Below are 16,386 nucleotides of genomic sequence, written 5' to 3' on the forward strand. Positions count from 1 at the left end.
AATTGTGTCTCATATCTGGTTTATCAGCACCTGCTTTTTTTCTACTATTAGCCCAAATTACTTAGAATCAAAGCCACAGCAAAGTGGGAAGCATCTCTATCTTAGTCTATTTGCAGTCTACTTCTTTATTGTTCTGTGGTTCAAAGTGAGTGGTTCCCAAACTCTTCATCTCAGAAATCCTTTATACTCCTAAAAATTATTGAGCACCCCAAAGAGCTGTGATTAATATGGGTTTTATCTATCAATATTAACCATATTTAGAAATTAAAAAGAAATTTTAAAAATATTTGTCAATTTATTTAAATATATTACTAATAAACGCATTGCATGTTGAGGTCAGCATTTTGGGGATAAATAGCTTTTTTTCAAAATTTAAAAATATTTGAAGAGTGTCCTGTTTTATAATTTTTTTCAAATATTTTTTATATTTACTTAATAGAATAACTAGATTCTCATTGGAGAGTGTATTTCTGCTTTTAATTTTTTGCATTATTTTTTTTTGCTTAAAATATATGGAGAAAATAAAGCCTCACGCAGATACGTAGTTGAAAGATGAGGAGTGTATCAGTAGCATTTTAAACAAATTTGGGTATTTGCTGTGTCATGACTAATGATAATTTTCTACCAGGTAGTTGAAGTTTGGAATCTGAAAACACATTAACAAGCATTTCTTATTCTGTTTCATAATAATATTCATTGGTGTATCTTGTGATCTGATAGATCTTAAACCATGCATAAATTTGTAACATCATATTTTGGTTATTTGAAAAATATTGGTTCATCAATACAAACCTTCCAAGTGATGACACATTTAATCATACATTATCAAAGCATCATCTGTTAATATCAACATGATGTTATGATAGTTTTCAAGAATTATAAATTTGTCACGCAAGAGTAGGTATCAGTTTTTCAAAATTCTAGTTTTCACTTGAAAGTTCCAGTTACATCATTAGCAGCAAGTATTGTCAGTTCCTTTCTTTTAAGTATTAATATTTCTCCATTAATTTTCTTTTTTTCATGGGTAAAGCGATAGAAGTTTATTAAGTGAAGATACAGTAAAAGCTCTTAAGAGTGAGAGAGGTCCCGACAGGATTGCTAACAAGGGCCTTTACAGTTGGTCTTTTCTAGAAAGCTAACCAGGGAACTTAAGTCCTTTCAGCACCTTCAATGGCTTCCTTCCTTTTTAGGGTCTTCATTAATTTTCAAGAAAATGTCTGCTGGATATCCAAATCTAAAGAACCATAATTTTTGTATCTGTCATTCTTTCAGAAAAAAGTGGTTTCCATGAAAAAAGTGGCTAGTTCACAACTCAAATGACACAAGTAATTTTTCTTAGAGCTTCCATTATATTTTCATTTGCTATAGAAATGCTTTATTCATATTTCCCATTTCATCACACAGAATATTTAAAGTATCATATTCAAGGAATGAAACTTAATAACTAATTTTTACTTTTTCATAAAAGACACAATTAAGTGAAATAAATTGATTTATTACTGTGTCTAGTGGTGAAGAGGATGGTGATTGCTTAGTACACATTTATGCTACTAATTTGATTAGCATTAAAGCACCAGGCATTTTATGCAACATTTCTTTTATACCACCAATGGAGATATCAATGCAATAGAAAGATGAATAATGTATTTTTAGAAGTATTTTTATGAAAAAGAATTTTGAACTCACAGACTCATGAAAATGTTTAAGGAATCTCCACGTATCTATCTGTATACTGCACTCAACTTAGAGTGATAGAATGCTTTTTGCCAAACCATTTTAAAGTAGATTTTATTTTGTTTTTCTTCTTGGACAGTGAGCTTTTAAATAACAGGTTTTGTGCTTACTGTGTAGAAGTTCACATTCTAGGTAGTTTGCTTTCAATTTTGTTTCAATGTATGTGGTTCAACCCATCTTGAAACCAAAGTGAAATGAGTCAAAGTGTTAAGAGCGTTTCATTTTTCACTGACATCATTTCACTGACATCCTGCTGACTATGGTTTTGGTCTTTTCTTAGAAGTCCTACTGGTTTGGTAAAGCTTTAAGCGTTAAGTATAAAGAAGATAAAGGAATTATTGACACAATTAAAAGTGATTATTTTGAAGAAGAGCCTGTTGATTTGGTGGCTGGTATTAGGATCCAACATCTATACAAGGTATTGTTTTCTAAGTCTCTTTTCCCCAATGCACAGAAAGTTAGTTGATGGTGTATAGTAAATGTTTTCACTGGCCATGGTCCTACCCCCCCACCATAAGATGTTAATAAAAGTTGTATTCAGCACATTAATTGTTTGACAAAATAAAAATGAAAGATGTGCAAATAAAGTAAAAATCCATGTATTTCTCATTTCTTCAGAATGGAATCCAGCTTGGTATTATGATAATGGTGTCTTTTACAGTATTCCCACTATAAGAGCTAATGTCTAGCTGGGACTATGATGATTTGATGCATAAATAGTAATTTATGTTTAGAGTTATGGTTTTACTTGTTCTACCAATTATGCATTAGACTATTTGGCTGAATTCTCTTTTGTCCAAACTTTTGGTGAGGAGGTGTTCCTGGATATATTAGTTTATTTGGATCAATTAAGTGCCCCTATGTAGGCCTTTGTTGCTATAAATGTTGCTCTTAGTACAGCTTTTTGTTATATTATATGAGCAATTACTTGCGATAAATGAAATGGAGGAATCTGGAAGAAATGGAGGCATTCCTAGAAACATATAAACTACCAGACTGAACAGGAGGAAATAGACAACCTGAACAGACCCATAACCAACAAAGAAATGGAATCAGTAATCAAAAATCTCCAAACAAATGTCCAGGGCCAGACAGCCTCCCTGTGAAATTCTACAAAACATTTAAAGAATTAATACATGTTCTTCTGAAGCTGTTTCAAAAAAATAGAAATGGAGGAATATTTCCAGACACTTTTTTTTAATAAAGATTTTATTTATTTACTTGACAGACAGAGACCACAAGTAGGCAGAGAGGCAGGCAGAGGGAGAAAGCAGACTCCCTGCAGAGCAGAGAGCCCGATGCGGGGCTCGATCTCAGGACCCCGAGATCATGACCCGAGCCGAAGGCAGTGGCTCAACCCACTGAGCCACCCAGGCGCCAAAACACTTTTTATAAGACCAGAATTACCTTGATCCCAAAACTGGACATAGACCCTACCATCAGTAGAATTACAGACCAATATTCTGGATGCAAAATTTCTCAACAAGGTACTAGCTAATAGGATCCAATGGGCAACATTTAAAGGATTATTCACCATGACAAAGGGGGATTTATTCCTGGGCTGCAAGCCTGATTCAATATCCACAGATCAATCAATATGATACACCACATGGTCCTATCAGTAGATGCAGAAAAAGCATTTGACAAAATACTGCATCCTTTCTTGATAAAAACTTTCTGCAGTGTAGGGTTAGATGTTACATACCTCAGTACCATAAAAGCCATATATGAAAACCCCACAGTGAATATCATCCTCAATGGAGAAAAACTGAGAGCTTTCCCTCTAAGCTCAGGAACATGACAGGGATGTCGACTCTCACCACTGTTGTTTAACATGGTACAGGAAGTCCTAGCTTCAGCAATAGACAACAAAATGGAATGAAAGGCATCCAAATTGACAAGGAAGAAGTCAGACTCACTCTTTGTAGACAACATGATACTCCGTGTAGAAAACCTAAAAGATTCCACCCCAAAATTGCTAGAACTGATACAGGAATTCAGCAGAGCCACAGGATATAAATCGATGCACAGCAGTTAGTTACATTTCTATTCACTAACAATGAGGCAGAAGAAAGAGAAATCAAGGAATTGATCCCATTTTCATTTGCACAAAAACCAGTAAGAGACCTGGGAATAAACCTAACCAAACAGGTAAAAGATCTGTACTCTGAAAACTGGAGAACGCTTATTTTTTTAAAAGATTTTATTTACTTTACAGAAACGTCTGTTCATGTCCTCTGCCCATTTCTTGATTGGATTATTTGTTCTTTGGGTGTTGAGTTTGTTAAGTTCTTTACAGACGTTTCTGCAAAGAAGACATCCAGATGGCCAACAGACACATGAAAAAGTGCTCCATATCACTCGGCATCCCGGAAATACAAATCAAAACCACAATGAGATATCACCTCACACCAGTCAGAATGGGTAAAATCAACAAGTCAGGAAATGACAGATGCTGGCGAGGATGCGGAGAAAGGGGAACCCTCCTACACTGTTGGTGGGAATGCAAGCTGGTGCAACCACTCTGGAAAACAGCATGGAAGTTCCTCAAAATGTTGAAAATAGAACTGCCCTATGACCCAGCAATTGCACTACTGGGAATTTACCCTAAAGATACAAACGTAGTGATCCAAAGGGGCACGTGCACCCGAATGTTTATAGCAGCAATGTCCACAATAGCCAAACTATGGAAAGAACCTAGATGTCCATCAAGAGATGAATGGATAAAGAAGATGTGGTATATATACACAATGGAATACTATGCAGCCATCAAAAGAAACGAAATCTTGCCATTTGCGACAACATGGATGGAACTAGAGCGTATCATGCTTAGCGAAATAAGTCAAGCGGAGAAAGACAACTATCATATGATCTCCCTGATATGAGGAAGTGGTGATGCAACATGGGGGCTTAAGTGGGTAGGAGAAGAATCCATGAAACAAGATGGGATAGGGAGGGAGACAAACCATAAGTGACTCTTAATCTCATGAAACAAACTGTGGGTTGCTGGGGGGAGGGGGGTTGGGAGAAGGGGGGTAGGGTTATGGACATTGGGGAGGGTATGTGCTTTTGGGTAAATTGGAAGGGGAGATGAACCATGAGAGACTATGGACTCTGAAAAACAATCTGAGGGGTTTGAAGTGGCGGGGGGGTGGGAGGTTGGGGTACCAGGTGGTGGGTATTATAGAGGGCACAGCTTGCATGGAGCACTGGGTGTGGTGAAAAAATAATGAATACTGTTTTTCTGAAAATAAATAAATTGGAAAAAAAAGGAAAAAAAAAGATTTTATTTACTTATTTGACAGAGAGACAGAGAGAGAGAGAGCGTGAGCATAAGCAAGGTGAGTAGCAGGCAGAAGGAGAGGGACAAGCACTGAGCAGGGTGCCTGATGTGGGGTCTGATCCAGGACCTTGGGGTCATGACCTGAGCCAAAGGCAGATGCTTAACAACTGAGCCACCAGGCACCCCTGGAGAACACTTATGAAAGAAATTGAGGAAGACACAAAAAATGGAAAAGCATTCCATGCTCATAGATTGGAAGAACACATGTTAAAATATCTGTGCTACCCAAAGCAATCTACAAATTCAGTGCAATCCCTATCAAAATACCATCAGCGTTTTTTTTTTTTTTCACAGCACTAGAACAAACAATCCTAAAATTTGTATGGAACTGGAAAAGACTCCAAATAGCCAAAGCAATCCTGAAAAAGAGAAGCAGAGCTGAAGGTATGAAATTCTGGACTTCAAGCTGTATTGCAAAGCTGTAATCATCCAGAGAGTAGGTAATGGCACAAAAACAGACACATAGATCAATGGAACAGAATAGAGAGACCAGAAATGGACCCTCAGCTCTATGGCCAACTAATCTTCAACAAAGCAGGAAATGATATCCAATGGAAAGAAGGCAGTCTTTTCAACAAATGGTGTTGGGAAAATGGGACACATGCCGAAGAATGAAACTGAAGCACTTCCTACACCATACAAAAAAAATAATAAAATGGATGAAAGACCTAAATATGAGACAGGAATCCATCAAAATTCCAGAAGAGAACACAGGAAGCAACCTCTTCTCCCTCACCGCAATGACTTTTCATCAGACCTTCCCCTTTTACCAGCAAAACACTTTTCCACTCCTCCTACTGGCCTGCATTGGCTTGGAGTCTCTGCTGGACCCAGGCCATGCTGGCCGTCCACAGACTCTGTCTGCTCTCAGAGGTGATTAGTCTGGGGAATACATAAAAGTACTCAGAATACTACCCAGGCCCAGTATCATGCACTCCCACTCCCCTTCCTTTTCCCTCCCCCTCTCACTCCTTCCTGCCGGCTGGACACATCTCCAAAGGCAAGGGAAACAAAAGCAAAAATGAACTGAACATAATAAAAAATTTTAAAAAATTTACCCCAAAGATACAGATGTAGTGAACAGAAGGGCCATCTGTACCCCAATGTTCATAGCAGCAATGGCCACAGTTGCCAGACTGTGGAAAGAGCCAAGATGCCCTTCAGCAGATGAATGGATAAAGAAGATATGGTCCATATATATGATAGAGTTTTATGCCTCCATCAGAAAGGATGAATACCCAACTTTTGTATCAACATGGACAGGACTGGAGGAGATTATGCTGAGTGAACTAAGTCAAACAGAGTCAATTATCATATGGTTTCACTTACTTGTGGAGCATAAGGAATAACAGAGGACACTGGGAGAAGGAGAGGAGAAGTGAGTTGGGGGGAAATCGGAGGGGGCGATGAAGCATGAGAGACTGTGGACTCAGAAACAATCTGAAGGTTTTGGAGGGGAGGGGGGTAAGGGTTGGGAGGGCCTGGTGGTGGGTATTAAGGAGGGCACATATTGCATGGAGCACTGGGTGTGTGCATAAACATTGAATCTTGGAACACTGAAAAAATAAATAAAAAAAGAAAAAAATTTAAAATAGAGACTTTAAAAAATGAACTATTAGGACTTCATCAGGGTAGAAAGCTTTTGCACAGCCAAGGAAACAGTTAACTAAAAGGCAAAATACATGTGGTGTGTGTGTGTATACACAACCAGACACACACACACACACACACACACACACACACACACATACACACTGGAATTTTACTCAGCCATATAAAAGAATGAAATCTTGCCATTTGCAATGTCATGGATAAAACTAGAGGGTATTACATTAAGTGAAGTAAGTCAGAGAAAGACAAATAGCATATGATGTCATTCATATGTGAAATTTAGGAAACAAAACAGATAAACATAGAGGAAATGAAGAAAAATAAAATAGGATGAGAATTGAGAGAGAGGCAAACCAGAAGACATGCTGAACTCTAGGAAACAAACTGAGGGCTGCTGGAGGGCACATGGGGTGGGGGATGGAATAACTGGATAGGGCACTAGTTGTAATGAGCACTAGGTGTTATATGCAACAGATGAATCCCTAAATTATACCTCTGAACCTAATCAGAAAAGCTATATGACTTCAAGGAGCTTTACTTGACTATTTTATACAAAGTAGCACCATCTACCAATGTTACTACGATAGGTAATCATTTACAGGTTTTTGATTTCTATGTGTTCCTCCTACTGGAATTTTTCTGTCATGAGAGCAGGAGCTATTTTGGTCTTGTTCATTAATGTATTCATAGTACCTTACACAATGTATGCCACAAAGTATGGGCCCACAATAAATATTTGTTGACTGAAGGGATTGATTAGCAGTGATTTGTTTTAGTAGATGAGGCAGAAGGAAGTGTGTAAGGTAAGTCAGTCTCAGGTTTCTCTCTTTACATCTACATGGGTTGTGGTAAGGAATGTGGCATGAGGAATACATTTTCAGGTATGCTAATGAGTAGTGTTTGGAATACCTCAAGAAAAGTATAATGTGTGTCCACCATGAAGTTCTGGAACTTAGCAGGAAGACATAGAGAAGCAGACTGTGGTGTTATCAGCTTCAGGACAGTAGCTGGACTGAAGTGGGACTGACTGAGATGAGGAGTTTTGTAGACCTACTTTTTTTTTTCCTCAATTTATTTATCTTCAGAAAAACATTATTTATTATTCTGCATATATTGCCTTTAAATATTGTTTATTTTTCACACTTTTATCTTTTTAATGCTTTGGCTTTTTCTTCTTTTGAGATTGATGTTCTGTCATTTGTTCTTTTCTGGATAGTTGATAGACATACCTGCCCTTTATAAGCAGTAATAATAAACAGAAAGCTAGTACTTTTTAAAAATTTTCACAGGAATTCACAGTGGAGAAGGATACCATCGTAGCAGTAAAAAACTTAACTTTCAATGTATATGAGGGTCAAATCACTATTCTTCTGGGACCTAATGGAGCAGGAAAGACTACCACCTTATCGATTCTTACAGGTAAGTTTTTAGGGTCACCCTGATCACAAATACCATACGTCAAACTCTGAAGCTTCTGTGTGCCCTCTTGACATTGACATCATTGTTATTTAAGTTATATACACAGTTGTTGATTAATTCACACTCTTCTTAAAGTTCAGAACATTTGTTACAAAGTTTAAAAATCAGTATTTGTTTTTGCATCTCACATGCCTTTTCTTCATAATATATTTATTCTCATTGGTGAATGCAAACGCCCTTTAATTTTCAATTCTTACTCATTTATTCTTTCCTCTTCTTTTGTCTTACTTTCCCTTTTATTCCCCTGTCCCCTTTGTAGGAAAATCATTCTAATTCAATTTACATAGTTTTCATTGTAATGAATATATATGATATATATTCTTATGAATGGATTATTATATATATTAAAAATTTTTCAATCAACAAAACTAAAAGGCAATCTACAGAATGAGAGAAGATATTTGCAAATGACATTACAAATAAAGGGCTGGTATCCAAGATCTATAAAGAACTACTCAAACTCTACACCCAAAAAACCAATAATCTAGTCAAAAATGGGCGGAAGACATGAACAGATACTTCTCCAGAGAAGACATACAAGTGGCCAATAGACACATGAAAAATGAAAAAATGCTCCACATCACTAGTCATCAGGGGAATACAAATCAAAACCACAATGAGATACCACCTTATACCAGTTAGAATGGCAAACAAAATAGGAAACAACAAATATTGGCAAGGATATGGAGAAAGGGGAACACTCTTATGCTGTTGGTGAGAATCCAAGCTGGTGCAGCTATTCTGGAAAACAGTATGGATCTTCCTCAAAAAGTTAAAAATAGAGCCACCCTACAGCCCTGGCAGCAGTGTCCACAATAGCCGAACTGCAGAAGGAGCCAAGATATCCTTCAATGGATGAATGGATAAAGAAGTGGTACATATATGTACAATGGAATATTATTCAGCCATCAGAAAGGATGAATATCTAGCATTTACATTGACATGGATGGAACTAGAGGGTATTATGCTGAATGAAATAAGTCAGTCAGAGAAAGATAATTATCATATGGTTTCACTCATATGTGGAACATGAAGAACAGTGCAGAGGACAATAGGGATGGGGGGAAAATGGAATGGAATCAGAGAGGGAGACTAACCATATGAGACTCTTGATTCTGAGAAATTAAGGGTTGCAGAAAGGGATATAGGAGAGGGGATAGGGTAACTGGGTGATGGCATTAAGGAGGGTACATGATGTGATGAGCACTGGGTGTTATACTGAAGTGATGAATCATTGAACGTTATCTTAAAAACCAATGATGTACTGTACCTTGGCTAATTGAATTTTTTAAAAAAGATTTTATTTATTTGACACAGAGAGATCACAAGCAGGCAGAGAGGCAGGCAGAGAAAGAGGGGGAAGCAGGCTTCCCGCTGAGCAGAGAGCCCGATGTGGGGCTCGATCCCAGGACCCTGAGATCATGACCTGAGCCGAAGGCAGAGGCTTTAACCCACTGAGCCACCCAGGCTCCCCTTGGCTAATTGAATCTAGGTAAAAAAATTTCAAATATTCATCCAAGATGAAAGATTTTGCACCCTTACCTACCAACTAGATTCTACTATTTTTGTATTTTGCCACACTTGTCACATGTCTATTGATCCCAATTTTAGGCATCTCAAAATTAATTTTAGTTGTTAGTATACTTCTTACTAAATAATTTGGTAAAATCATTAACTATAATTTTCTTTTGTGTAAAACTTTATTATGATGAAATACTTAAATTGTGTGTGTGTGTGTGTGTGTGTTTTGCTAAATTTTGACATGTGCATACATCTCTGTAATCCAATTGCCTGTTAAGCTGGAGAAATTCACTACTATCCCAGAAGAGTCTCACTTTGCTCGAGTGATCCACTTGTAATTCATAGCAACTGATAGATTTCAGATGAGGCAATGATTTCATTCATGTCATCACTGTATACTAATAAGCCAGATGTTTGGGTTTTTAAAAAGGAGTTAAGGTTCATTTATTTATTTATTTATTTAATTTTTCAAAATTTTTTTTATCTTGTGTTTTTCAATTTATTTATTTTCAGAAAAACATTATTCATTATTTTTCACCACACCCAGTGCTCCATGCAAGCCGTGCCCTCTATACCCACCACCTGGTACCCCAACCTTCCACCCCCCCGCCACTTCAAACCCCTCAGATTGTTTTTCAGAGTCCATAGTCTCTCATGGTTCACCTCCCCTTCCAATTTACCCAAATTCCCTACTCCTCTCTAAAGCCCCTTGCCTCCATGCTATTTGTTATGCTCCACAAATAAGTGAGACCATATGATAATTGACTCTCTCTGCTTGACTTATTTCACTCAGCATAATCTCTTCCAGTCCCGTCCATGTTGCTACAAAAGTTGGGTATTCGTCCTTTCTGATGGAGGCATAATACTCCATAGTGTATATGGACCACATCTTCCTTATCCATTCACCCGTTGAAGGGCATCTTGGTTCTTTCCATAGTTTGGCGACCGTGGCCATTGCTGCTATAAACATTGGGGTACAGATGGCCCTTCTTTTCACGACATCTGTATCTTTGGGGTAAATACCCAGGAGTGCAATTGCAGGGTCATAGGGAAGCTCTATTTTTAATTTCTTGAGGAATCTCCACACTGTTCTCCAAAGAGGCTGCACCAATTTGCATTCCCACCAACAGTGTAAGAGGGTTCCCCTTTCTCCACATCCTCTCCAACACATGTTGTTTCCTGTTTTGTTAATTTTGGCCATTCTAACTGGTGTAAGGTGATATCTCAATGTGGTTTTAATTTGAATCTCCCTGATGGCTAGTGATGATGAACATTTTTTCATGTGTCTGATAGCCATTTGTAGATCTTGATTGGAGAAGTGTCTGTTCATATCTTCTGCCCATTTTTTGATGTGTTTGCCTGTTGCATGTGTGTTGAGTTTGAGGAGTTCATTATAGATCCTGGATATCAACCTTTTGTCTCTACTGTCATTTGCAAATATCTTCTCCCATTCCGTGGGTTGCCTCTTTGTTTTTTTGACTGTTTCCTTTGCTGTGCAGAAGCTTTTGCTTTTGATGAAGTCCCAGAAGTTTATTTTCGCTTTTGTTTCCATTGCCTTTGGAGACGTATCTTGAAAGAAGTTGCTGTGGCTGATATCGAAGAGGTTACTGCCTATGTTCTCCTCTAGGATTCTGATGGATTCCTGTCTCACGTTGAGGTCTTTTATCCATTTTGAGTTTATCTTTGTGTACGGTGTAAGAGAATGGTCGAGTTTCATTCTTCTACATATAGCTGTCCAGTTTCCCCAGCACCATTTATTGAAGAGACTGTCTTTTTTCCACTGTATATTTTTTCCTGTTTTGTCAAAAATTAATTGACCATAGAGTTGAGGGTCCATATCTGGGCTCTCTACTCTGTTCCACTGGTCTACGTGTCTGTTTTTATGCCAGTACCATGCTATCTTGGTGATCACAGCTTTGTAATAAAGCTTGAAATCAGGTAAGGTGATGCCGCCAGCTTTATTTTTGTTTTTCAGCATTTCCTTAGCGATTCGGGGTCTCTTCTGATTCCATACAAATTTTAGGATTATTTGCTCCAGCTCTTTGAAGAATGCCGGTGGAATTTTGATCGGAATGGCATTAAAAGTATAGATTGCTCTAGGCAGTATAGACATTTTAACAATGTTTATTCTTCCAATCCAAGAGCATGGAATGGTCTTCCATCTATTTGTGTCTTCTTCAATTTCTTTTATGAGTGTTCTGTAGTTCCTCGAGTACAGATCCTTTACCTCTTTGGTTTGTTTATTCCCAGGTATCTTATGGTTCTTGGTGGTATAGTAAATGGAATCGATTCTCTAATTTCCTTTTCTGTATTTTCATTGTTAGTGTATAAGAAAGCCACTGATTTCTGCACATTGACTTTGTATCCTGCTACGTTGCTGAGTTGCTGTATGAGTTCTAGTAGTTTGGGGGTGGAGTCTTTTGGGTTTTCCATATAAAGAATCATGTCATCTGTGAAGAGAGAGAGTTTGACTTCTTCATTACCAATTTGGATACCTTTTATTTCTCTCTGTTGTCTGATTGCTGTTGCTAGGACTTCTAATACTATGTTGAACAAGAGTGGTGAAAGTGGGCATCCTTGTCTTGTTCCTGATCTCAATGGGAAGGCTGCAAGCTTTTTCCCATTGAGGATGATATTTGCTGTGGGTCTTTCATAGATAGATTTGATGAGGTTCAGGAATGTTCCCTCTATCCCTATACTTTGAAGCGTTTTAATCGGGAACGGATGCTGGATTTTGTCAAATGCTTTTTCTGCATCAATTGAGAGGACCATGTGGTTCTTCTCTCTTCTCATATTAATTTGTTGTATCACATTGATTGATTTGCGAATGTTGAACCATCCTTGTAGCCCAGGGATGAATCCCACCTGATCATGGTGGATAATCTTTTTAATGTGCTGTTGGATCCTGTTGGCTAGGATCTTGTTGAGAATCTTAGCATCCATATTCATCAGTGATATTGGTCTGAAATTCTCTTTTGTGGTAGGGTCCTTGCCTGGTTTGGGGATCAGGGTAATGCTGGCTTCATAGAAAGAGTCTGGAAGTTTTCCTTCTGCTTCAATTTTTTGAAACAGCTTCAGGAGAATAGGTGTTATTTCTTCTTTGAAGGTTTGGTCGAATTCCCCAGGGAATCCGTCAGGTCCTGGGCTCTTGTTTTTTGGGAGGTTTTTGATCACTGATTCAATCTTGTTATTAGATATCGGTCTATTCAGGTTGTTGATTTCTTCCTGGTTCAATTTTGGTAGTTTATATTTTTCCAGGAATGCATCTATTTCATCTAGGTTGCTAAGCTTATTGGCATATAACTGTTCGTAATAACTTCTGATGATTGTTTCTACTTCCTTGGTGTTAGTTGTGATCTCTCCCTTTTCATTCATAATTTTATGAATTTGGGCTTTCTCTCTTTTCTTTTGGATTAGTGTAGCCAGTGGCTTATCGATCTTATTGATTCTTTTTAAAAACCAGCTTCTAGTTTCATTGATACGTTCTACTGTATCTCTGGTTTCTCCCTCATTGATCTCAGCTCTAATCTTGATGATTTCCCTCTTATGTGTGGAGTTGGTTTGATTTGTTGTTGATCCTCCAGTTCTTTAAGGTGTAGAGACAGCTGGTGTGTTCTGGATTTTTCAATTTTTTTGAGCGAGGCTTGGATGGCTATGTATTTTCCCCATAGGACCGCCTTTGCTGTATCCCATAGGTTTTGGACCAAAGTGTCTTCATTCTCATTGGTTTCCATGAATTGTTTCAGATCTTCTTTGATCTCCTGGTTGATGCAAGCATTCTTAAGCAAGGTGGTCTTTAGCTTCCAGGTGTTTGAGTTCCTTCGGAACTTTTCCCTGTAATTGAGCTCCAGTTTCAAAGCATTGTGATCTGAGAATATGCAGGGAATAATCTCAGTTTTTTGGTATCGTTTGAGTCCTGATTTGTGACCCAGTGTATGGTCTATATTTATTTAAATTTTCAAATTTTATTTAAATTCCACTTAACCTATAGTGTAATACTAGATTCAAGAGTAGAATTCAGTGATTCCTTACTTACATATAAGACCCAGTGCTCACCACAGAAAATGACCTCCTAATACCTATCACTCATTTAATGCATCCTCAGCCTACCTCCCCTCCAGCAGCCCTCAGTTCATTCTGTGTAGTTAAAGAGTCTCTTTTGTTTCCCTTCCCCTATTTTCATCAGTTTTATTTATTAAATTCCACATAAGTGAAATCATATATTTGTCTTTCTCTGACTTATTTTACTTACACGCTAGCTCCATCTTGGTCATTACAAATGGCATTCTTTTTGGTGACTGAGTAATATTCTGTTGTACATATATGCTGCATCATCTGTACCCATTCTTCAGCTGATTGCCATTTGGGCTCTTTCCACAGTTTGGCTATTGTTGATAATGCTGCTGTAAACATCAGGGTACATGTACTCCTTTAAACAAGTATTTTTGTATCCTTTGGATAAATACCTAGTAAGCAATTGCTGGGTTGTAAGGTAGTTCTATTTTTAACTTTTTTGAGGCACCACCATACTGTTTTCCAGAGTGGCTGCATCAGTTTGCATTCCCACCAACAGTGTAAAAGGGTTCCCCTTTGTCCACATCCTCACCAAAATCAGTTGTTTCTTGTGTTGTTTATTTTAGCCATTAGATGTGTGAGGTGGTATCTCATTTTGGTTTTGATTTGCATTTCCCGGGATGCTCAGGTGATGTTGAACATCTTTTCATATGTCTGTTAGCCATCTGGATATCCTCTTTGGAAAAGTGTCTATTCATGTCTTCTCCCCATTTCCTAACTGGCTTATTTGTTTTTTGGGTGTTGAATTTGGTAAGTTCTATATAGATTTTGGGTAGTAACCTTTTATCAAATATGTCTTTGCAAGTATCTTTTCCTATTCCAAATGTTGCCTTTTTAGTTTTGTTGGTTATTTCCTTCACTGTGCAGAAGCTTTTTATCCTAATGAAGTCCCAGTAGTTCATTTTTGCTTTTGTTTCCCTTGTCTCTGGAGATGTCTCTAGTAAGTTGCTATGGCTGATGTTATAGAAGTTGCTGCCTTTGTTCTCCTCCAGGATTTTAATGTTTCCTGTCTCACATTTAGGTCTTTCATCCATTTTGAGTTTATTTTTGTGTATGGAGTAAAAAAAGGGGTCCAGTTTTATTCTTCTGCATGTTGCTGTGCAGTTTTCCCAACCCCATTTGTTAGACTGTCTTTCTTTCCACTGGTTATCCTTTCCTGCATTGCCAACGATTAGTTGACCATACAGTTGTGAGTTCATTTCTGGGTTCTCTGTTCTGTTCCACTGATCTATGTGTCTATTTTTGTGCCAGTATACTACTGTCTTGATGACTGTAGCATTTTAATACAGCTTGAAGTCCAGAATTTGATGCCTCCAGCTTTTCTTTTCTTTTACAAGATTGCTTTGGCTATTCTGGTCTTTTGTGATTGCATACAAATTTTAGGATTGTTTATTTTAGTTCTGTGAGAAATGCTTATTGTATTTTGATAGGGACTGCATTAAATATGTGGATTGCTTTGGGTAGTATAGATATTTCAACAATGGGTAGTCTTCCAATCCATTAGCATGGAATGCTATTCCATTTCTTTGTGTCCTCTTCAATTTCTTTCATCAGTGTTCTCTAGTTTTCAGAGTATAGATCTTTTCCCTGTTTGGTTAGGTTTATTCCTAGGTATCTTATTGTTTCTGTTGCAGTTGTAAATGGGATTGATTCCTTGATTTCTCTTTCTTCTGCTTCATTATTCAGGTATAGAAATGCAACAGATTTCTGTATGTTGATTTTGTATTGTATGACTTTCCTGAATTTCGGTATCAGTTCTAGCAACTTTTTGGTGCATAGAGTATCATGACATCTACAAATAGAGAAAGTTTGACTTCTTCTTTACCAATTTGGATTCCTTTTATTTCTTTCTGTTGTCTGATTGCTGAGACTAGTACTTCCAGTTCTTTGTTAAATAACAGTGGTGAGGGTGGACATCCTTTTCTTGTTCCTGACCACAGAGGAAAAAGTTCTGTTTTTCCCCATTGAGGATAATATTTGTTGTGGGTCTTTCATCTATGCCCTTTATGATGTTGAGGTATGTTCCCTCTATTTCTACTTTATTTAAGGTTTTTATCAAGAATGGGTGCTATACTTTGTCAAATGCTTTTTCTGCATCTATTGAAAGGATCATATGGTTCTTATCCTTTTTTTTATTAATGTGAAATATCACTTGATTGATTTGCAAATACTGAACCATGCTTGCAGCTCAGGAATAAATCCCACTTGATCACGGTGAATGATTCTTTTAATGAACTGTTGGATTTGATTTGCTAGTATCTTGTTGAGAATTTTTGCATCTGGGACATTGGCCTGTAATTCTTCTCTTTACTGGCATCTTTGTCTAGTTTTGTAATCAAGGTAATGCTGACCTCAAAAAAAGAGTTTGGAAGTTTTCCTTCCATTCCTGTTTTTTGGAACAGTTTGAGTAGATTAGCTGTTAATTCTTCTTTAAATGTTTGGTAGAATTTCCCAGGAAGCCATCTAGCCCTGGACTTTTGTTTTCTGGGAGATTTTTTTTAAGTTTATTTGTAACCCAATGTGGGCCTTGAACTTACCACCCTGAAAGCAAAAGCTGCATGCTCTACTAACTGAGCCAGACAGGCTCCCCTGTTGGGAGATTTTTGATTATTGATTCAGTTTCT

General features: G+C 37.6%; 1 protein-coding gene across 1 annotated transcript in view; it reads left to right on the top strand.

The window, feature by feature from the left end:
* The window catches only part of LOC122895416 (phospholipid-transporting ATPase ABCA3-like), a 177,751-nt gene that overhangs the window by 69,022 nt on the left and 92,343 nt on the right, over positions 1 to 16,386 (top strand). The window contains exons 10-11 of the mRNA XM_044232803.1: positions 2,015 to 2,152; positions 7,978 to 8,107. Of these exons, the coding sequence (XP_044088738.1) occupies positions 2,015 to 2,152; positions 7,978 to 8,107 (268 nt within the window). The remainder of the gene's footprint in view (positions 1 to 2,014; positions 2,153 to 7,977; positions 8,108 to 16,386) is intronic.

Source organism: Neovison vison, chromosome 14 (genome assembly GCF_020171115.1).
Source record: "Neovison vison isolate M4711 chromosome 14, ASM_NN_V1, whole genome shotgun sequence".
Lineage (NCBI taxonomy): Eukaryota > Metazoa > Chordata > Mammalia > Carnivora > Mustelidae > Neogale > Neogale vison.